The sequence below is a fragment of the Crotalus tigris genome, unplaced genomic scaffold (assembly GCF_016545835.1).
Source record: "Crotalus tigris isolate CLP2741 ecotype Arizona unplaced genomic scaffold, ASM1654583v1 scf7180000018825.4774228, whole genome shotgun sequence".
Taxonomy (NCBI): Eukaryota; Metazoa; Chordata; class Lepidosauria; order Squamata; family Viperidae; genus Crotalus; species Crotalus tigris.
This window is the reverse complement of record NW_024097215.1, coordinates 2748059-2771852: the sequence shown is the minus strand read 5'-3', so window position 1 is coordinate 2771852 and position 23794 is coordinate 2748059. Positions and strand designations below refer to the sequence as shown.

Genomic DNA, 23794 nt, shown 5'->3' with positions numbered 1-23794 from the left:
CAGAGCAAACAAGAGATGGTGGTAAGATCTGTCTATGTCATAATTCTTTTATGTGTTTATTTTGCCAGTCAAAATTTAGAGTGATATATTAAGTCACTGCTAAACTCTGCTCTCAATTATTCTTTCTCAAAGAAAAAGGGAAAACAAAAATAATACAATGATTAATTTCCCTTTGAACTATTATTATGACATTTTCTAGATGTTTACCGAGGATGTTTTTGGGTTTACTCATTTTTATTAACAAAAATTACTATAACCTGTAACTACTAGTTCTCTATATTTAACATTTCCTTACGTAAATCAAAACAAATCAACCAAATGGTATCCACAAATCTTATATAACCAAATGTATGTAAATATAAAGAAAAAAATTTGAAATCTTACATGCACTTAAGAGGGGAAAAAACCTGAGCAACCTTTTACTTTTATCTAAATGATTTTTTTTAAAATTGTTAATCAATTCAGTTACCAGTTAAAAGCATCTAAGTCTGATATTCTACATAACAAACCTATGCTTCAGGCAGCAATTTAGACATCTGGATATTATGCTCATTTTTAAATTAAAAATATGTTTCTTAATTTATCAGTTGTTCAGTTTAACCCATATGTAAAGTCTTTAACCAGAGTTCAAATGAGCTAAAGCTCATATAATTTATTTTCCCTTTCCACTATGAATTTTACCTTCTTTTCTGAAAGAAATTAGTGGCATAAGATTAACTCTGTGCTACTATATCTTTCTAAAAAGCTAGTTTTAATCAGACATTACAAATCTGTTTAAAGAGTGTTCATATTTTAATTAAAAATCAGCATTATTAATTCCAATAAAACAATGCAGGGTTTCTCAATCTCAACATTAACATGTGACCTTGAGAAGCCCCAGAATAATACCCTATGGCTTCTGCTATTAAAGAAAGAGGAAAGCCCATGCTGCACAGCTTCATACAATCCTAGACTGGAAGGTAAGTAAAAGTCAACAAGTTTAATCCTCTGAACACGTCAGGATTCACTGTACCTTCTTCTTTACTTCTTCTTTTACCATTTTGGGTGTCAAGGGATTCAACTGTACCATCGCTGATCAATGACTGCCCTTTTTAAAAAAAAATTTCCAGGGAAGAAGAAACCACCCCTCCATTTGGTAGCTCACTCCGTGATTAGCAGCTATTGCTATCAAAAATCTTCCCAATTTATAATCCATATCCTTGAAATTCCATCCCATTACTTCTAGTCTCATCCACTGGATCAAGTGAAAAGGATAGCCCTTTAGTATTTGAAGACAGCGTTCATGTCCCTACTCAACTCTATTTTTGCTATTTAAACATACTTAGTTCTTTTAACCATTCCTCATAGGACTTATTGTGCTTAAAGGAGCATATTTTATGCTAGAAGTGTAGTATAATACCCCTTTACAGTCAACATATCTAAATATTTATTAATAGCAACTTTATGATAATACAGTCATTAGCTGTGGAGAAAATTAGGATGGTGTAGGAATGCCTGCAAAGTCCGGCATGGTCATATTCTTTATTAATCCCCAAGGACACATGGAAGCTCTCTTTTGAAAGAGCCTGGCAGAAAGTTTGAGATCACTATCTTGCCTAGAGTGTCTCCAATCTGGATAAACTTTGGTTTCAAGTACTATTTTATGCCAAACAGAAATCAAGGTTTTGGATGATATACTTGACCTTAGGAAAACTCCCAGACCACAATAAGTCAAACTATGATTAAAAGAGTAAGACAGAAGACAATGTATATAACTACTCCAAGTTCTTTGAATGTTTTGTAAACATACTGTGTCCATATGTAGCAGAAACCATCATGGGATTTGTTTGTTTTGGCTTTAGCACAGGGTTGTAAAACTCTGAACCAATACAGTAAATGGCAACAAAAAAATGTTTCACTGCCATCTTGTAATGGCCTGGATTTTTGCAGTCCAGATCTAGTAGCTTACTTTAAACCCAGCACAGTTGGCCACGTGTTATAGTTTTCCCACAATGAGGGATTCCAGCTGCCATGGCTTAGTAAATGATTAGCAAATCATAGTGGTAATATCTTAGAATGACATGGGAATGCTCCAAAATTTGTAACAATGGTAAGGATCATTAACAACAGTGCTCTAAATTTAGTGCACACTAATGTCACTATTGATCTTATTGCCATCAAAGTACAACGATAATACAGCGTTTCCCATCTTAAATTAATTGCTAGGTAATAAAAATGTCAGCTACTACTACTACTCTATCGATACTTTATTATAATTATATCGATTACCCAGATAGATACTCCCAGATTCTTATGACTGTTAATATTCATTACGCATTAAAGCCTTATGTAAGTTCTGCTTGGTAACTCTCACAGTATACCAAATACATACAAGTAACTAGTATACCCAGCAGCTAGTAGTCAAGGATATGCTGGCTCAGATACTAGAAATAAAACAGAACTACAATGAACGGTAACTGCTGATGCAGTTTATTCTCTGTAACTGCTAATTTCATCAAGCTATGTATAACCTAGGACAGTGGTGGCGAACCTATGGCACGTGTGCCAGAGGCGGGACTCAGAGCCCTCTCTGTGGGCATGCGTACCATGTCCCAGAGATGGCGACAGACTGGCCCCTGCCGCCCTGGCCCCACCCACCCAATCTGCCATGACCACCACGGCCATGCCCACCCGGCACTCGGTGATAAATAAGTGGGTTTTGGGTTGCGGTTTGGGCACTGGGTGTCCAAAAGGTTCACCATCACTGACCTAGGATCAATTTCCTAACCAATCACTTGCAATAAGCCACTCTTAAACAGACTTTTGCAATTCTGGCCTCCAAGTATTATTACATTATACTACAGTTCCATCAACTACAGCCAGCAGAGTCAATAGTCTGGAATTCATATATTGCAGAAAATTCAGAGGTTTGTTGTAAGTAGTATACAAATTTTATAAGGCTTGTGAACATTTAGGAAGTGAAACTAACTCTCCAAGTATACTCAACCAAAGGCTTACGTTAAAGGACAGTGTGAATAAGCAATATATTAAGCAGGCTGTCGTTGAAGGCAAATTGAGCAGGCTGAACTTGAGAGCTAGGCTACCAAAACCTGTTTAAAGAATTCTCTGTGCCACTATCTAATGTTATCTAGATTTTTGCAATCCTCATAGTCCCATAGGTTTCAAGGAAAATAAGAATTATTTGGTGGAATTTACATGAGAGCCTATCTCACAATACTAAAAATAACTACAAAAAATAGAAAGCCCAGAGCAATCAGAAAAAAAAATTATAAAGCCACAAGCCAACATTCAACACAACCAAGAAACAGGCTCCTCCCCACACGTGGGAATCCCAGGCTCAAGCACAGAGCACTCTCCACAGAGCCTTATGGGAGGTCAACAGGGACAGGAACAATCTGATTTTTAGAGGGATAATATTCCAGAGGGCAGATGCCAGGACATAACAGACTTTTCTCTAAGTTTCTATGAAAAGCACTGGAAAATATAGAGTAACATACATTTGATAGCTGATAAAGTTAATTCCCTTTTGTTTTATCTACACTGTATTAATGCAGATCTAATCTATCTCTCTACCTCTCCCTGCATACATGTTCCTAAGTGGCAATTAAAAATATTATGCTGTAGTTCTTTTTTCCCCATCAATAGCATGGGTAGCCTTCTCTTAAACCCAACACTGTCATTTAGAGACACTCTTTTTTTCTAGCTAGAATTCTATTCGGAATGTATTCATTAAATATATTTTATTCTACTTTGAATTATAGAAAAAACCTGCAGCATCTTTTCCAAAATAAACAGTTCACCAAAAATGTGAATAAACATGATATAAACCTTAAATTTACTGAACAATTTTCAGTAGATGTGGACACTTTTTGTTCTGGACTGTGGAATAGGTGGGCCAAAATGAGACAAAATCCTATGAAAATATATCCAATGTGGTGAAATATTTTCAATGCTATAAATCATTAAGCTGAAATTCTGGCAGAGTAGAAGAGATTGCCTATCTTCAGTCTCCTTATCTGTAAGGGTTCTATTTCTAACACTTCCAGGTTTTAAAAGATTGACTGCTTATTATACTGAGATATCAAATGTAAAACAACACCCTTCAGTGCAGCTATATAAAACCACTCCATCTAACCTGAATTCCCCTTTGTATAAGAAAAAAATTAATCACACATATGGCAAAACAAAGTACTTACTGTTCGAGCACCACTTGGAGACAAGGCTCCACTAGGAAGGTAAGGGCTTCCCAGCTCTGGGATCATCAAGAAAGGATAACTTGGATAAGGGGTCCCTTTAAAAAAGCCTCCATCTTGCTGTCTTCTAATTACTATGGAAGAAGGAAGATATTAGCTATAAACATTCAGAGAGTAAAAACTCTCAGACAAATGGCAAAACAACTGACTTAAGTTTAAAATGTATGAATTACAAAAGTTAGAATTCTACCTCCAAGAATTATGAAAGATCAGAACTCAAGAAAAACCAGCTAGGATCGCAAAGCAGAGAAAAATTAACATTGAAGCAAAAAGTAGTAAACAAGATGAAATTGTATTTATTCCATTTTGTTATCTAGTATTCTTGAAACAAATTTGAAACAGAATTTACTTCTAATTTAAACATTCAACTAATCAAAATCCAATCTTTATCTCATAGTTCAGTGATATTTATCCACAAGAAAATATCTATAACATCACAAGTTTCATTCAGATGCTTTAAGTCAAACTATAGTCCTCCAGTTTTTTTCCCCCATACAAAATCTCAAACTATAATTTGCTTAACTATAATTTATTCAATAAATCACGTGACAAGATTCACAGTTAAATCAAAAATTTAAAAAATGGGTCAGCATATGGACCCTCCAGAAACTTAGCGCTTAATGTCCAGGGCAGTTTGGTAGATCTTCAGAGTTGTGCAAATAACATTTAGAAAACCACAGATCCTCATTCTTTTAGGTCATAATATTAAACACCTATGATAAATGCAGGCTTGCTAAGATCAATATATATTGTCAAGAAATGAGCTTTTATAAAAAGCTATTTTTTCTTCCCTATGGGCCATCCATTAATCTAAACTGCAGAGTTACAAACTTCCCAAAGTTTTTTGTCTTTGGGACAAAAGTTGAGGAAACATGTGTCTGTCACCTTTCATTCAGTGAGTTAGAGATTTACACAATCATGTCTTAATATCTGCACTCATACCAAAGTACCACTGGATCATTTATCCAGAATAATTGCAGTCCAAAACTCTACTCAAATACACAAATAATAATATATAATGTTTACTTCACCTACTGTATGCTGTTAAGATGAGGAAGGATAAGAGTTGTTACACCCCCCCCCATGTGCAAAAACATGGGAGGATTCCACCTAATATTAGGTTAATTTTAAACTTAGTGCCAGAAAACAATTTTCCCTGAACCAAGCAACACTTATTTCTGAGTAAACACTTTAAAACTTTACACAGCAATTTCTATATTTAGAAACAAACTGTACTCATTTCAATGTTTTGAATAAATGTATTCATAACATGGATGCTTTGGAATGGATCATTAAGGAATTTGTACTTTTCAAGTTATGTGAACAATTAGAAACTCTTATATTAGTGGGTGAATTCTGACATCTCCATTCAAAAGTTCTGTGCTGCATTTTTTTTTTTTAAAAATTTGGGCTAAAGCCTACTTACTGACTTTGAAATAATTCCAATCCAGGCCAAGGGGACTTATTCCCTTGTCAATCAGCAATTGTATACATTCATATGAACTTAATAGAACATTTCTGCATAAAGATGCACAACATTAAACTATTCCTCTCACTGATCTTAGACTTCTTCATTCAGAAGTAAAATGGTGCCTCTTGTTTGAGAACGCTGATAAATTTACCATGGAACATTCGAAAAGCATTACTTTTCTAAAGAGCCATATGTCACCAGATGCTTTGTTTACTCCAAGTAAATCTTGTAAACTTCAAGGAGTCAATCCCCAGCCCTGCAAATTTAACGCTGAAGTCTAGACACAAATAAAGGAGAATATATTTGTAGCTCAGGGTTGAAATGGTGGTCTCGGAGCTTGGCTGTTTTCTTGCAGACCTTTCATTAATTACCCAAGGTAACATTGTCAGTGCCTGGACGGTACCTCGTTTGGGTTACTAGGACTGAAGAGGGTCACTAGCACTGATGATGTTACCTAGTTTGGCTAATGAAAGGTCTGCCAGAAAACACGCAAGCTTGGAGAGCAGCAGGGACCCCTCAGGATAGTTGCACCTTGATCTTCAAAAGTAGCTAAAGAGCAGAATCGCGTGCAAGTCCAGAGCCCATCAATCTGCGCGTTTCGCTGCCACTCGTGGCCGCCACTTTTTAAACCCGCTCACCCAGGGGTCATTTCCATGCCAAAAAGAGTCTGTTGCAGAGCAAACAAACCAGAGTCAGCCACCTTTTTTTAGCCGGGCTGGGATTATTATTTATTATTTAGCCGGCTCAAGGTTGACTCAGCCTTCCATCCTTCCGGGGTGGGTAAAATGAGGACCCAGATTGTTGGGGGCAATGTAAATATAAATATATATATATATATATATATATATATTTATTTATGAGACTTATATACCGCTTTAAGTGCAAGCACTCTCTAAGCGGTGTACACCAGTAAGCAATGTGTGTGTGTGTGTGTATATATATATATATATACACACACACACACACACACACATTGCTTACTGGTGTACACCGCTTAGAGAGTGCTTGCACTTAAAGCGGTATATAAGTCTCATAAATAAATACATAAATACCGGGGGGTGGGGGGGGTTTGGGATTCCGTCTTTTGCGCGGAATCCAGCAAGCAAAAGGGCATGCAGAACCCCCCCCCCAAATTGCCTTTGGCAAAGAGGGCAAACTTCACTTGGGAACCAGCTGCCCGCCCTCCCCCACTGCGCGGGGATTCCAAATCCGGATTAGGATTCGGCGCCGGGACTGGCGGCCGAGGGGAAAAACCCACGCAGGGAGGGCCGAGGAAACGTTCAGCCCGGGGCCCCTTTTCCCCAGCAAGGAAGGGCCGCGGACGAACCGGCTTGGGGAGGGAGGCGCGGGGGGGGGCAAATCGGGGCCCAAGTCGGGTCAGGCAAATCCGGAGGAGTCCGCCGGGGAAGCTCCTCTCCGTCCCAGAAAGCGACGGCGGGGAGGAGCACCCGGAGGAGAGAAGCAGCAGGTCGCCGCCGCCACAACGCCCCACCTCCCCGCCCCGTCCCCGCACTTCTTGGCTCGCTACCTTCGGCTGCAGAGTCCCGCGGCTTCTGGAAACTTTCCCGCGGCGGCTGAGGCGGCCTCTCCGACTGGGGAAGGGGGGGGAGGAGAAAGAGGAGGGGGAGGGGGGAAACACAAAGAAAGGGGGTTGAGACGACGCGGCCCAAAGCGCCCCCGGCCGATCTCCCCCCCCTCCCCACAGCCCCCCACCCCCATTTCCGCCCCCGCCCCGGCCGCCCCGCGCGCGCCTCTCCCCCCCGCCGCCGCCGCCGCCGCCCTCCCGCTTTTACCTCAGAGTCGGACCCGGAGGCGCTGCCGCCGCCGCCGCCGCGGTTCTCGGACTCGTGGACGAGCGAGGACTTGAGCTCGTCCAGGTCGCCATGAGCCGAGCCGCGCCCCCCGGCGCCCTTGTCCTGCTCGTCGCCCTCGTCCTGGAAGGGGATGAGCTCGTCCGGGGCGCCCAGGTCGTCGCTGCTGCCGCTGCCGCCGCTACCGCCGCCCCCTGCTCCTCCGGCGGCGGCGGCGGCGGGCTGCAGCTGAGGCATGGTGCGGCGGGGTCCCGGTGCGGCGGGCGGCCGCTCCGCGCACCCCGCCTGCCTCAGCCCGGCCTCCCGCCTCAGCCCCGTCCCGCCGCCGCCGCCGCCGCCCCGACAAAGTTTTGACACTCGCAGGAAGGGAGGCGGAGGCGCCACGGAGCTTCCCCTCCTGCGGCGTCGAGGCAGCGCGGAGAGGCGGGAAAAGGCCAGGCGGCGCCGGACCGGGAAGGCAGGGCGGCGGCGGCGGGAGCCCGGGTGGAAGTCGCTGGCTCCGGCGTCCGGAGGGGTCCCCTGCTCAGCCCACCCGGGGAGGGTCGAGAATGCGAGCGAGGGGCCGGGAAGGAGGAGGAGGCGGAGGAGGAGCTCCCGCTGCAAATTGACACCCCGGGCGAGCAGGAGGAGGGGAGGGGAGGAGGAACGGCCCCCCCGCCAGACACCCCCTTCCGCTCCCCATCCCCCGCCGCCCCCTCCCCTTTCTCCCGGGACCCCCCCCAGCGCCGCGCCCCCTCCCCGCGCAGGGCATCCCCCCCCCCGCTTTTCCCAGATGCGCGCACTTTCCCTTCCCGCTTGGATTGTGCTTTCCAAGCGGGGAGGGGAGGGGAGGGGGAGGCCCTTTTGGAGCGGGTCTTCCCTCCCGGGCTCTGCCTTCTTTTTCTTTTCTTTTCCTCCTCGAAAGGAGGGGTGCAAAAACAAGGGATCGCTGGAAGCAAACAAGGGTGGAGGGGGGGGAGAGAGAAGAGAAAGAGAGGCGGACCTCGTTGCAAAGCCTTGCCTGGCCAAATTTAAAAAAAAAAAAAAAGCAAGGAATCCCCGAGGGAGCCGCCTCTCGCTCCCCACCCCCCCCCCCAAGCCAATCCCGGATTGCTAAATCTTTGCGGGCGGGTTTGCATTTCAATGGATGGGGATTAAAGAGGGAGCTTTGCAGCCCGATCCTGTGCAAGGTAACTTTGAGAGAAGAAGCGGGGCGGGGCGGGAGGGGAGGGGAGGAGGGGGTGGAGGTTGCAATCTAAGCGTGTTTCCTTTCCGATCTGGAGAGTTTCAAGTCCCGTGGAATTGGGAAGGGTTTGCTTCGGGAGTGAGCTCGCTGAAGTTTGCATGGCGTGCCTTATCTTGAGAGTTACTTCTCCAGATACTCAGCGCCGCGTACGGAATAGCCGCTTGACAGCCATGATGAGAGAGAGAGAGAGAGGAGCGTTTAAAGCAAAATCCGGTTGAATTCAGCGGGAGCTTAAAGTGCCGAGCGTCCAGCGCGTTCGGGCATTGCAGCCATTATTCCCCCCCCTCTTTTTATTTTTATTTTTGCAAAGCAGCCAAACATGTTGTCCAACAAGTTGCTAATTAGTAGATAACGCCAACAAGAGCAATGGGTGAAACGCACACACTCACACGCACTTATGCTCTCACTGTGCGTGGCATTTACATGCATTTTTCTCTTAGAAATGTAATTTCCACAGGAATTTTAATGCCTTCAACGGATTTTTAAACCATGCTGCAAACAATGTCTTGAAAGGCAAAGTAGAGCAGAGTTTTGCCAAGTGACATTGGTGTGAGAACGGAAGGAGGGATGCTAATAAAGAATTGCATTTGAGGCTTGTTATTCATTGTCCTGCTTTCCAGCTCAGACACTTTGGTGCTAGCTATTTTTAATGTTTTATGGCATTTATTATCCAAATCTGACTTACATCCCATGTTTTGTGGATTACAAGAGCTGAAGGCCAATGTATTTTGGATGGCACCAAATTGGATGTAGCTTTCGTAATATGATGGAATGGAGCCATTTGGGGGGGGGATAAATTTGGTATTAGAGAGCTATGGTGCAGTGGTTAGAGTGCAGTATTGCAGGCTAAATCTGCTGACTGCCTGAAGTTCGATTTTTATCCATTTAAGGTTGACTCAGCCTTCCATCCTTCCATGGTCTGTAAAATGAGGACCCAGAACAATTAACCAGTGGAACAACCTGCCTCGGGAAGCGGTGAATGTTCCAACACTGGAAGTTTTTAAGAAGAGACTGGAAAGCCATTTGTCCGAAATGGTATAGGGTTTCCTGCCTGAGCAGGGGGTTGGACTAGATGACCTCCAAGGTCCCTTCCAACTTTATTAGTATTAGTATTATTTGGGGGGGGCAATATGCTGACTCTGAAACAGTATAAAAGTGCTGTTGTTATTGCTATCTTTCAAGGCCTGGCTATTACTACATTAGGTTCTGGTTCCAGTTATTTCAGCCTGACATTTCCTGCCTCTGGCTATATTAGCACAAAGAGTTGAGGGGAAAACACTTAAAGGAGAACACATGCAGCAAAATTACCTACCTACCCACCTCTTTAACCCAGCAACTCTTCTTTAGGTTTTTTTTGATAAGGTGATAAGATAAAGATGGTTAGTGTATTTGAGAAATGAAAAGATTAATTCTAAAGCAGAACAGCTATAACAAATGTAGACAAGATCATGAAAGATAAGGGCATTATAATGATAAGGGAGAAGTACCATATCTTAAAGCAAAGATCTTTGTAATGATGTGCTCTGTAAAACCTGGACCTTTGGAAAAAAAAAAAAGTAAAAAAAAAGGGTAAGATTCTTTTAGGATATAGATTTGGATGTAATTAGTTCTGAACCAAAGAAAAGCTGATTTGTTCTTCCTTGAAATGATATTCAGATTTTGAACAGGTGATGCAAGTGGAATCTACATAAGAAAAAAGATTATGTTTGGCAAGATTAAGGTTAGTAGAAAAGGGGGAACAACGTTGATAAGGTGGAAGAACAAGATCAAAAAGATTACCAGAATGCTTTGGGAATGATATGACTTGTTATTAGTGTACAGCCAGGGCAAAATGCCACCAGTACATCAGTCAATACAAGAGTAATTTGGTGGATTCAAACTAATTCACCAAATTACTCTGTAACTGTAACCTGTAACTAACCTCTGTAACCTGTAACTAACATCTGGATAAATGGCTCCAAAACGGCATCCAAGTTTGCTCCAAGTTTGCACAATGAGATAATCGTAAGCCTGAAATCTTGGATAAAATTTAATGTGCAGGGTACCAAAAACTGGCTCTACAGTGGATGTATTCTCAGTACTTCACTGTGCTTTTGAATGACATTTCAAAGTGAGGATGGCCAGGACAAAGAAAGCCAAAACAGAAGTGAAAAATTGATTTAATTTAAAATATTGGTGTTTTAAATTAAATATTAGTGGGTTGGGTCCAATAGCACAGAATAATCCCAAATTGAGCTAGGTTAAAAAAAGGTTGTGAAACATCGTTTAACATTTTCAAAAGTCCTGTTGTGTCAGACGGGACATAAAATGCGGAGGGACTTTGGCTAAATCTTTGAAGGTTTTTTTAAAATTAGTTATAGCTTGAAGCTGGTATAATTTTAGAGCCTGATGCTTTAGTCTCTGTACCAAGCACCCTCCAGTTTCACTGAATGTTTTTGTACATGGACTGCGGTTAATGGAAATTTCAGCCCAAATGCGTCAAGCAAATAACAGATATGGGAAAACTGCTGCACTCACTGCTGGCTTCACAGGGATTCCCTGAGCCACTTCATAGAAAAAGGAGCCTCTTTTGTGGCCAATGTTCTGTTAAATGAAATGGGTATATATACTTAGTTCACCCAGATTGCATTAGAAATATTTTAATACTTTGTCACACGCTTACCTTGGAGTGTCAACAGGATGTTACATATTTACTTTCTTTTTGTTTTTAAACTTTTCAGTCAGAATAGACTGCGGTATAGTACACCCGTAAAATTTATTGGCATGTTTGCCAAGAATAAATTTCCAGCGCACATTCCAAGGAAAACTGTGAAATGGCCTCCTAACCAAAAGAACTAAGAAGTTGCATTATGTTCCCAACTACTGGTAGTTCTCGACTTATGACCAGAATTTCGGATGCTAAGCAAGCAGATTTTAAGTGATTGTGTCCAATTTTATGATCTTTTCTTTTTTCTTTTTTGCCACAGGTGAATTACTGCAATTGTGTGAATCACGTGGTCGTTAAGCAAATCTAGCTTCCGCCGTTGACTTTGCTTGTTGGAAACTGGCTGGGAAGGTCGCAGGTGGCTATCACATGACCCCGGGACGCTGCGGCAGTTGTAAGTGCCAGGGCTGGTCTTAAGTACGATTGTAACTTAAAACGGTTGCTAAATGGATGGTTGTAAGTTGAGGATTGCTTACATTACATGCTGCAAAGTAAAAGCTGTGGTGCCTGCAACCAGCTGACTTGTTCTTACATGATGCCTTAATTAATCTCGTAAAAGAGTCTTAATTGAGATGGAAAGAATTACTACACAGTGTGATATATCGTGGCTTGTACATACACGATGTGACACGTTTTATCTTTGGGTAGGAGTCAGAGTGCAAACATCTACCCTGTATTTTTGCTCATCCTGTGCTAGAGGAAAGCCTTCATATTGTGGATTCTTATTATTAGCACAGGTGGGTCAAAAAAATCAACAAAAAGAATAAAAACAGGAGATAAAATGATACTGTTAAGCAATAGGATTAACAGTAAAAATCAGCAACTCAGTGGTTTAAGAATTTGGGAGGAAGATAGCTTCTGATACAATCCAAGGGAGATAGGCAGTTGAGAAATATGAAGAAAAATAAATAAATTGCCATCACTATGGTTTATATTTTGTAAGATACAACTTAACAGATCAGCACTTATTTTGTACTGTTTGGCATATGGAAGACAACGGGAGAAAATTGAGAAAAATTAAGACAGGGCAAATGAAAATAATTTTTATTCTCGTTTTAGAATTTGTATTGCAATGGCTAGCTTCATTCACACTGAGCTAAGCTATGCTTTAGTTTAGCCATAATTGAATAAACCATAGATATCTAGGCTGAAGATTACACTAAGCCATACACCATAGTTTGCAAACTATGAACAGGGTTCAGATGTCATAGTTAGCCAATCCTGAATGAACTGTACTGTGATGTAACATAATATGTAAACTCAGACTTGGGTACAATTTGATAGCTGTTAATCTGAAAAATCAGTGAATCTTACTTCTAAATAATTATGTGTGGAATTATATACTTTTGGTTTAGCAGTGTATGAAGATGAGATGATTTTTCATGAATATTTTTTTACTGTTTTTATATGACATTGGAAATGTTATTCTGGCCCAGGCAGTTTTAGCACATTGTAGATTTTATAATAATTATTGAATAAATAGGAGTTAACTTTCCTTCAGTAATAATAAGAGTATTTCAAAAGACCTAATGCTTTATTTTCCTGCTATATCTCATTTGAGGCATATAGGCTACACGTATGTTCATGCAATCACAATACCTTAATGGAAAGATTCTGCTCGCGTATTTGTTGACTTTTCTACCCTGATGTCCTAACTTACAGAGTATGTTCATATAACCCACAAAGCCATATTTTGTTTAACTGTAAAGGAACTGCAGAATACTCTAAGCTATAAATGCTAGTTATAAAGGATACTAGCTAGGTTTGCGCCTTAAGACTCAGACAAGCAAAACCTGGGATATTATGTGAATGCTACTGCACAGTTTCCAGACAGTCTGGCTAAATTCTTGTCTTTCTATGCTATGAATCAATTAAAACTTTATAAATGGAGTGCCATCCTTCTGAGGTACTCTAGAAGAGCTGGATGGCAACTTGAAGAATTTCTAGCCAGCATACTCTGGAAGTTGAAGTTCAAGTTATAGAGAGGGGACTTGATTGAGCAAGCTTACTATATCTGTCCGTCCATCCATTCATCCATCCAGGCCTACACTTGCCACTTAGCTATTCAGCTGCTAAGAGCTCAGCATGGGTAGCAAGGCAAATATTTACCCTGGCTGTAAGCAGCTATCCTTGGATCAGGCTAAGAACAAAAGAGTTAACCACATCTGAAATATTGGTGTGGGATTAACTTTCCCCTGACACATGCTTCTTGCAAACAAATGGTGTTGTGATTGTGCAGGCCTTCATTAGAGGAACTTGATGTAATTACTCTCTTTTCTGCCCTGGCCTTGCAGCTATCTCAGTTCTGTTTATGAACATTATCAGCATGCATGAATTTCTCTCTGATCTTTTCCATGAGTTTCATTTGCATATTGGGCAAATTGCAGTGGCATAATTTCTTAATCTACCACTTCTGTATTGAGCTCATTCCTACTTATTCGACTAACAGTTTTGGGATGTTTAAAGATGCTTCGGTAACAATCCAAGTCACTCTTTGCTTAAGCATAGTTTATTTAATCAACCACCATTGATTGGGTTCCTACATGTCCTTAGGCTAGGGCCAGGCTATTGGATCTGGGCTACAAAATACGAACAACCATTAGATGGCAGAAAAGAGTTAAAAGAGTTTTCTGTATCTCTTTGATACCATCAGGTGATTTAGATTTTTGTAGCCCATTTATTTATGGATCGAGATGGGGTAGCCAAGCTGTGATACCAGTTCTTTGAACTGAAGAGATGTCCCAACATTCATTCCATTTCTTAATTTTTCTCCCCTTCCAGTTATCCTTGCTGCACCTCAGGCTAGAGCACCTTCTCCAACTTGGCACTTTCCAAATGGATTGGCATGCCTAACTCCAGGGAATTCTGGGAGTATAATTGCCAGAGCTGACGAGAATGTGCAAGAGACACAGCCATAGCAAAGTGAAGTGCAATGCATGTAATAAAGTGTGCAACACAAAAGGTGGGTTTAGATCCAATACTTGTACTGCACAGAGACAAATTAGTTCCCAACAACCTAGTGATTGGGTGAGGTTTAGATAATGGCTTTTGACTCTTTTTATTTGATATGTAGCAGTTACAGAATACATTGGTCACATGCACTTGAGCTGTGCTGCAATTACATGCCGCATATATTGGGCTGTGTGTGTGTTTTTTTTTTTAAAGTTTGAAAAAAGGAAATCGAAGGAGAAGTGAATATTGAACACCCTAGAGTAACCTTCCAATACTTGTACCCATTGTGGTCAGTGCCCTCACACGTTTGAAAAATGTAAGCCTCATTTGTAAACTTTTTTCTTCAGCCACACCTTTTTTAAAAAAAATCCTTGAATTAAGCATGTTTTGGGAAAAACAAAATTCAGTTAAATGACTCAATTAATTCCATAATGGTTACTTTTAGTTCCAGTCTGATTACACTGGTTTGGGTTTAAGCTTATTCTCCCCTCGTGCCCCACACACACTTTCACCCTTGAGACAAAATTCTGGGGAAGCTACACAGAGTCTGCCGAACAATGATTTTTGTGTTCTATTTACAGTTCTTGTGATTTGGTCCCGGTCTGATGAACACTGGGCAACCTGACAGTCCTCCAAATAACAGACTTCAACCCAAACCATTATGTCATAACGTACGTAAAAGTAGTCCTTGACTTACAACCGTTCATTTAGTGACCGTCCAAAGTTAGAATGGCACTAAAAAATGTGACATGACCGTTTTTCACAGTTACAACCTTTGGAGCGTCCCCACGATCATGTGATCAAAATTCAGATGCTTGGCACCTGATTCATCTTTATGACGGTCACAGTGTCCCAAGGTTACTACCTTAACTGCAGTGATTCACTTAACAACTGTGGCAAGAAAGGTTGTAAAACGGGGCAAAACTCACTTGAAAATGTTTCACTTAACAACGTAAGTTGTGGTTGTAGCTTGAGGACTACCTGTACTTCGTTGGAAAAAGAAAAACCCCATAGGTAGGTTTTTCTTCATAACAACTTGTCCCTAACTGGCCGTTTAGGCCTTCCAGCAGTCACCCATCACTGCTGCATCAATTTACCTTGTTTGTTTGTTGTCCTCTTCTCTTTCCTTCCACCTTTCCCAGCATTAGATCCTTCTTCAGAGAGCTAGGTCATTGCCTAATGTGTCCAAAATAGGATAAGTTGAGTCTGCTCGTTTGTGTGCTGAATGAAAACTCGGCTCATTTGTTTAGTGAGCCATTTGCTTGTTTTCCTGGAAAGCCATCCATCGTAGTCCCAGGCGGTTTCTCCAACCCCAAATTTAGCTGTCCTCCTTAAGGTTATTTAAGTTTGAACCTGATTTAGGCTAGACATCCTTCAAATGGGATGCCTTCGAATAGGAGGACTGTCCTCTATAAAGCAGAACATGTAGCCTTCCTGCTTGATAAACTTTACCTGGAAAAAGAGTCCATTCCAGTTGCTTGATAGATTTTATATGGGAAGAGAGTCCATCCCTGTTACTAAGGAATTTTATGTGTTCCCTTGTTCCAACAAATGCTGGATCCTGCACTGTCCTTGATCTCAGGAGAACGAGGCAGACAAGAATGCTAAATCCTAACTGTACAGAGCAAGGATTAGAGGTCTAATAATACTACTATTGTGACAGATATGGGAGTCTCCTTTAAGCTTAGATGAATTCCTCAGAGAAAACAGCCTTAGAATCCCACTCCGAATGTATCTGACTAGCTAAAGAAGAAGCTGTTCCATACCAGACCACAAACTGTTTTTGTTTTTGTAATTTAGGAACATTTTAGCAGCTTTTTATCTCCCCATTTTTTCATCTCCAAAAGCTGAATCCATGAAAGGAAGAAACAATAAAAGTGTATGTTGTGGAAAGTGAATATCAGGAGCTATTTTTGATTGGCAAATCGGGAGCCCAATGGAACTCATTAAATCTGACCTTGGGCCTCTTCTGGAAAACAGGAATATTAGAGGCTTGTTCCTGTGCTGTTGAAAGATTTTGATTCCTCCATTGATCAGTTGAATGTGCTTTTCTCTTCTTGAGGCAGTAATGATTCAGTTTGGAGTCACAGATATTTTTTTGCTAATGAAGAACCTTAGCATGAGATCAGGAAAGGTAGGGAGCAGTTCCTGTTAGAGAGGACTGAAGAGTCCAGTGATAACAATGCATGAAAATTTGTTTGCCTGCAAATACTGTTTTACCTCCTTATACTTTTGTATAAGCAGAGACATCACCCTGCCAACAAAAGTGAGTATAGTCAAGGCCATGGTTTTCCCAGTTGCAATGTATGGATGTGAAAGTTGGACCATGAGAAAAGCTGAGTGACAAAGAATCGAGGCCTTTGAACTCTGGTGCTGGAGAAGACTCCTGCGAGTCCCCTGGACTGCAAGGTGATCCATCCGGTTAGTCCTAGAGGAGATCAACCCCGACTGCTCTTTAGAAGGCCAGATCCTGAAGTTGAAACTCAGATACTTTGGCCACCTAATGAGAAGGAAGGACTCACTAGAGAAGGGCCTAATGCTGGGAAAGATGGAGGGCAATAGAAGAAGGGGACGACAGAGAATGAGTTGGCTGGATGGAGTCACTGAAGCAGTAGGCGTGAACTTAAATGGACTCCAGAAGATGGTAGAGGAACGTTGTCCTTGGGGTTGCGATGGGTCGGACACGACTTCGCAATTAACAATAACAACTTTTGTTCATTCTTCTTAAATTGTATGATCTTTAAAAGAAAAAAAATCATATTGATCAAGTATGATTTCAACATACTTTCAAATAATATTGTCTTTGGACAAGTCTGAAGGGATTATCAGATATCAACTGCCCAAACATTTAATAGTTAATAAATTCAGGCACAATTCTTCACTGAATTCCTAAACCCTTCTCTTCAATAGTACGCACATACAAACACAAGATGTGTTCACAATTTACACTAAGAATAAGGTTGGTAGCCATGGTTGCAGCATAAATCAGAAGTAGTTGGGTTTACATTTTATGCTAAGCTATAACTATTTAATATTTATTTAAGCATAAAGAATGGGTTAATTCTACATGCAAAGCCATAAATACTGTAAGTCCCATAATGACTCGATGTATCAAGTAGATCAACACATTATCAGATTTTGTTGAATCTCACCTATCATGTCTGTGGCCAATATTGAGGAATCATCTAACGTTCATAGGACCATACCTTTTCCTTGATTTATATAACTGTAGTAAATAGAATTATATCATCTAAGTCCCGATGAACTATAGAACAGGCAGATGTTTATAAAAAGTTTTTGGTTATGTCAATTTCTCCCTATCTGCCATTCCCTGATGGGATTACAGCTCTCAAAATTGCAGGAATTGTTGGTTCAAAATATCTGGAGGGCATTAGGCTGGGGGAAGCTGTAATATTCTAAAGATTCCATTACAAAGGAATATAAAATGAACTCAATATGTACAGCTGTTTTCTTGGACTTTCAGTCACCGTGCCCTAATGAGGAAGTCAGTAGCAAATTGCATATCTTCTATTTCAAAGATCTCAAGGTCAACACTTGGCATCTCTGTTAAAGGCATCCCAAAAAATATGGCTGGCATGATCTGCCTGATAGTCTATCAGACTCTTGAAGCACTATCTATTAAGAAACTATTGAATTGCTAATAAGTCTCTCAAATCAAAATACACAAGTCCTTAATAAAGTAACTGGGTTATAATGTACCGATGAGGCTTTCCTGTTATTGTTATTTCAATTTGGATCTTGCCTTTCTATCAAAAGAGCGGCCTAGATGACTAACACCTTGCTCTTCTCCTTTCCCTGGTGCTGACCCCCAGCATATATAGCATCATACAAGCTGTGTTCAGACATTACACTAAGCTATACATTTGACTAAGCCAAAGCCAAAACTTAACAAATCATTGTTTGGTATAGACAATCTGTGAATGCAGCATGAAGCATCTTATAGACTTCTCTTGTAAAGTTGCTAAAACTATAATGCCTTATAGAATAAAGTGGACATGTGATACCAGAAGAAGACACTTATTTGAATAAACTACATGAGCTAATATATATGCCTAAAAATAAGAAAATGTACATAGTATTATAAATATATAGTAATATGGCAGTTTTTGATCATGGGGAAAGTGAGCCGTGAGTCCGCCAACATTTACTAGTTTGTTCAATTGATTCTCATTTTCTGATCTTGCACATATATTCAACAATTAAATACTTGTTTAAACTGTTAAAGTATGGATGGCTACTCGTGGTTCAATCTGTTGTCAAACATAGCTTGGCTTGTTGGGCAGACAACAACTGAGATACGTAATGGTCCACCTTTTGAAGCCATATCACACCATTGTCACATGTGGTACAGCTCCAAGGAATTTCATGACTCCCTGAGTCAGTCTTCCTGCAAATAACATCTCAGGTATTCTAAGTTATGAGGCAGCAGAAAGCAGATGCAAATCAGCCCCTAGGTTGGGCATATACATGGTTACAGATGTTTACTTTATTGCTTAAAACATCCATATTCTTTTCTGGAACAAAACTGTGTTTATTTTTGTAAGTTATAGAGCAGCAGAAAGAAACTATTTCTGTAGTCACAATAGTAGTCTGACTTAATTTGAAATACGAAACTGTCTATAGAAAAATATGAATAATAAAAAACTGTATCTTGTTTGTACTTTGTTCTTATCAGAAAGCCAAGAGTTCTAAAAATGGACTGGTAGCTGAGAAGGGGAAAATAAATGTTATTGAGGTTTTCACTTAACGTGAATGAATCCAGCCATTGTGGCTTGTAAATTATTTTTAAGACCTAGTGTAAACAGGCAAACCACAGTTAAGCAAACTATGGCTTAGCATATGTGAATTGTATCCCTGAAGTCATGATTAATGTATCATAAGTAATATAAATTAGCAAAAGTCCTTAACAAATGTAGGTGAGATAAATAGCTCCAGCTAGCTACTCTTAAGGGACAGATTAATTGTCTCCCGTGCTATGAGAAGGCAAAGCACTAGGAATATGAAATCTTTTCAAAACTCTTTTGTCAGCTAGAACAGCGGTTCTCAATCTGTGGTCACGACCCCATTTGGGGTTGAACGACCATTTCACGGGGGTCGCCAAACAACGCAGTCCGCCATTTTTTTCCCTTTTTCCTTAGCTGTGCTACTCCCTTTTATTCTATTGGCTTTTGAAAGCCAATAGAATAGACTCTCTTGAATAGAGTCTAATTCTATTGGCTTTCAAAAGCCAATAGGAATTGTCCAGGCTGTCTCTGCCCTGCTGAGCCCGCCAAAAGTCCCATTCTGCAAACGGTGCTGCAAGTTGTCTGCAGCGAAGGTGAGCTGTCTGGAAGTTTCCACCCCTCCCTGCTGAGCAACTACTAAAAGTGTAAGTAAAAGAGGGCCAGGGGTGGAAGGCCGGCGGGCGCAGGGAGGGTTGCTGGTGCAGGTGGGGCCCGGCGGGTGCCTTACCTCCCTTGGGCTGGGCCAGCTGGTGGCCCAGCCGGTGTTGGCCTGCGCTGTCTCTGCTGCTTGCCAGCTATGCCTCAGCCGGCGCAGAGGGCGGCACCACGCATTCGTGGCGCTCCCGGGCAGGGAAAGTCCTCGACTTACGACCGGTTGGGTAGTCCTCGACTTACGACTGGTTGGGGGTCGCGGCATTAAAAAGGTTGAGAACCACTGAGCTAGAAGAATGTGTTTCAACATAGCCTTTGCAGCAAATTTGTCTGGCATTTATGAGAAGCTGGAGACTTTCCCAAACAACAACCAAAAAACCTTGGCCGTTTGCAAACTTCAGTCCAGATGGGCTCTCTCTCACTATCACACCATCTTAGCATCTCAAGTGAGCAGGGTGTAAAAGATGCCTTGTATGACAGCCATTGTGTTGGTCAGGAGGTCTATAATTACCAAGATAAGAAATGCGGAGGTGGGTGGGTGGTGGGATAGAAGCAAAGAACTCAAAGAGTTCTGGAGTTGTGCAATTACATCCATATTTCCATTCTTTCCAGGAATAGTTTCAATGAACTGACGGAATTACAGAATTTTCGATTTGCCATCCTCTTTGCAGGTAGGCTGCATGGGTAACCAAGCATTCTGGGCATATAGGTCCCAAGATCTAATCAAGGATGTTGGGTGTAGAATACAACATGACTTCTCAGAATGCTTCTTACAAATATAACTCTTTCGGATCTGGCCTCTATGGCTGGGGAAAGAGCCACATTATGTAATTTTGAAAAACATTGAGAACTAGTAGGATTGCTTTTTAAAGTTCCTATTTCCACAACTTTTCCAGCATGCCTGGGAAGCTAATTCAGGAGTGTCAAATTGCTATGGGCTGGTTTTGCAGAAAACTGGAAGGAAATGCTAGTTTTCAGCAAAAACATTGTAAAACCTGGTCACATGACCACAGTTATCACTGCTGCCCAGCTGCAGAGTGCCCAAAGTGGAATCACATGACGAGGGGGGGGGAGATTGTTGGACTTTGAAACTGCATCATAAGTACCCGCAGGGAAATCTATTGTAACTTCAAATGGCCACTAAGTGGCTAGTCATAAATTGAGGATTCCTGTACTTCATATTATCTTCTCTTGTTTTCTTCTCTTAAGACAGTGATGGCGAACCTTTTAGAGACTGAGTGCCCAAACTGCAACCCAAAACTGACTTATGCATCGTCGAGTGCCAGGTGGGTGTGGCCCATTGGGTGGGCGTGGCCCATTGGGTGGGCGTGGCCCATTGGGTGGGCGTGGCTGCAGTGGTAACAGCAGACTGGGTGGGACTAAAAAGTTCAATCAATCAATTCCAATTTTGCAAGATCTTTTTTTTCCAACAAGAAGTTGAAATTGACTGATTGCACTTTTTTTTTTTTTTTTTTTTTTTTTGCGGCTGAAGGCCTAGGACTGGGGCAACGATGCGCGTGCCCACAGAGAGGGCTCTGAGTGCCGCCTCTGGCATCCGCGCCATAGGTTCGCCACCACTGTCTTAAGACATATTTATAAAGTGCTGGGAACCTACTGGTTTATCAAATATTTCTTTCCCCACTGAAGAACTCCAGGGATTATTCTGTAGAAACATGTAATCATTTTATAATCTCCCTATTATTGAAAAGAGATTGATGACAAGATTTAACATTCTCAGATTTTTGTTTCAAAGGCCATTAACCTATGTATAAAATGGTAGAGTTATCTGTATAGGAATTATTTTTTATCTGGCTTTAGTAGTATCAATCCAACACCTATTTTTTTAATGAATTAAGTATTGTTTTGCCCACTCCTGATAAAGCTAAAACACTGTTGTGGGTCTTTACAGATTGAAACATTTAAAGCCCTTCATTTTGTTTTGTAAAACATGTATTATAGCATTGCATTTAATCCAGGAAAAGTTATGTAGACTTTCTGAAAGGCAGAAGCTGATAGTGTTCAGAATGAAAAGGATTAAATGAAAGTTTATAGTCAAGGGTATTCCCTCTAGCCTATGGAAATGCATGTGTTTGGCTCAAACTGAATGGAAAAGTGAAATTACAAGGGTACTGTACTGTTAGTTTGCTGATATTTGCAAGTTTTAAGTACTAATACCAGTCTTCTGAGAATACCATCTCAAAAAGCAAACCTTTTAAATACAGACTCCAGAGTGGTCAGGATCTGAAGTAGTAAAGTAATGTGCAGTTCAAAATTTAGTTATTTGACCAGCTGTGTTTTCAGATCATGCTAATTCTGGAACTAGAAATTTACTACTGTTTACCATTTTGCAGTGGCAGTAGAAAGGATATCAGGCTGCAGTCCATTTTACACTTTCGGCTATGAATTGCTTAACAGTAGTTTATTAAATAAACCACAATGGGATCCACCGAGGAACAAATTATGGTTTGCAGACCATAATAGCTGGCTCATATGTGCTAACCCCAAGCCAAGCCGAGCCAAGCACATCACTGCTTAGCATCTTACAAGAGCCCTATGTTTCCTGTAGCTGAGAAGAATAGGAAGGATGCATCAGCAAGGCAACACAACAAAATGTTTCACACCACTAACACAGCACTCACCAAAGGTAGAACATCATGCTAAGCCATAAATTTTAAACCCAGTTGGTGAGGGTTTAATGCATTGCTCTAGCACATAAATCACCCCTTACAAACAGCAAGTGTCTGAGTTCCTGTGCTAAATGAAGCACCATTCAGTGGCTTAACACATTGTGAAAACTATGTTCCCAAATCATTCTTCCCATGCTCCGTTCTTTCCATAGAGACCATCCTTTTACTTGGAATAGGCTCCGGGGGGGGGGGGGGATTGATTTCTTGCAGGAAGGTTGCATCTTTGGCTTATGGGTGGCCAATGCATCTGGCTCAGCCTGCCACTGTGATGGAGATTGTGTTCAAGTCCAAAGGATTCTACCTTCCGTGACCCTGGTCCAAACTATTTGGCTGGCCCCTCTCAGTCTGAGTTGAAGTCTGTCCTTTTTCCTCCCACTTATAATTTGCTGGCTGAAAGAATCTTTTTTTAAACTAGAAAACATGGTAGGTAACCTCAATTCTGACAGTGGTCACTCCAAGGTTCTCAGCTTCACCACAATGACTAAAGTAAATACTTAAATCTACTATTTTCACTTTTGGGGGGGGGGGGGGGAAGCAAGAGGAGCAATTGTGCCACCTTGCGGAGACTCAGACATCCTGAATGCAGAGAGGAACACAGAGCAGGGATCCCCAATCTTGGCAACTTTAAGACCTGTGGACTTCAATTCTGGCTGGGGAATTCTGGGAGTTGAAGTCCACAAGTCTTAAAGTTGCCAAGGTTGGGAGCATAGAGCATTTCCCGTTATCTACTAGAGCAGCAGGTCGCCAAGCAAGGCTGTCTGCCATTTGTTTTCCCCTTTTCCGACGGGTGCCTTACCTCACTTGGGCTGGGCCAGCTGGTGGCCCAGCCGGTGGTCGGCCTGCTCCGTCTCTGCCACTTGCCAGCTACACCTCGGCCTGCGCAGGGGGCGGCACCACACATGTGCGGCGCTCCCGGGCAGGGAAAGTCCTCAACTTACGACCAGTTGGGTAGTCCTCGACTTACGACCGGTTTAGTCCTCGACTTATGACCAGTTGGGGGGTCACGGCATTAAAAAGGTTGAGAACCACTGTACTAGAGGCACAAGCAGAGCCATTTTAGTAATAACAATAAATGTATCCTAAATAGGGAAGCAACATTCTGCTTAAACAAAAATAGCTCTGTTAATTTTAAGAGTTTGGGGATGCTAGTTTCTCCTCTTTATAGTAGGAAGATGGAAATAAGCCGTGGGATAGGAACAAAAGTACGTTCTGTTTGATTGGGTGAGGATAATTAATGTTTATAACCCTAATGCAATGAAATTTCATTTTAATGTATGCCGATTAGTATACATTTA

At 41.5% G+C, this 23794-nt stretch overlaps 2 protein-coding genes across 3 annotated transcripts in view; one reads left to right on the top strand and one right to left on the bottom strand.

The window, feature by feature from the left end:
- TCF7L1 (transcription factor 7 like 1) overlaps positions 1 to 7864 on the bottom strand; it is a 56672-nt gene extending 48808 nt beyond the window's left edge. Inside the window, exons 1-3 of the mRNA XM_039356480.1 lie at positions 7518 to 7864; positions 7253 to 7316; positions 4197 to 4327 (exon numbers count right to left, since the gene is read on the bottom strand). Coding sequence (XP_039212414.1) covers positions 4197 to 4327; positions 7253 to 7316; positions 7518 to 7772 — 450 coding nt within the window. The 5' untranslated portion in view covers positions 7773 to 7864. The remainder of the gene's footprint in view (positions 1 to 4196; positions 4328 to 7252; positions 7317 to 7517) is intronic.
- A 734-nt stretch (positions 7865 to 8598) lies between these two features.
- Positions 8599 to 23794, top strand: part of DBNL (drebrin like) — a 45391-nt gene continuing 30195 nt past the window's right edge. The window contains exons 1-5 of one of the 2 annotated variants that reach the window (XM_039356484.1): positions 8599 to 8704; positions 11727 to 11858; positions 14246 to 14426; positions 20425 to 20483; positions 21022 to 21098. In XM_039356484.1, the coding sequence (XP_039212418.1) occupies positions 21028 to 21098 (71 nt within the window). In that variant the 5' untranslated portion in view covers positions 8599 to 8704; positions 11727 to 11858; positions 14246 to 14426; positions 20425 to 20483; positions 21022 to 21027. Of the gene's footprint in view, positions 8705 to 9898; positions 10481 to 11726; positions 11859 to 14245; positions 14427 to 20424; positions 20484 to 21021; positions 21099 to 23794 lie in introns of those variants that run through there. The other variant, XM_039356483.1, reaches the window with a different exon arrangement.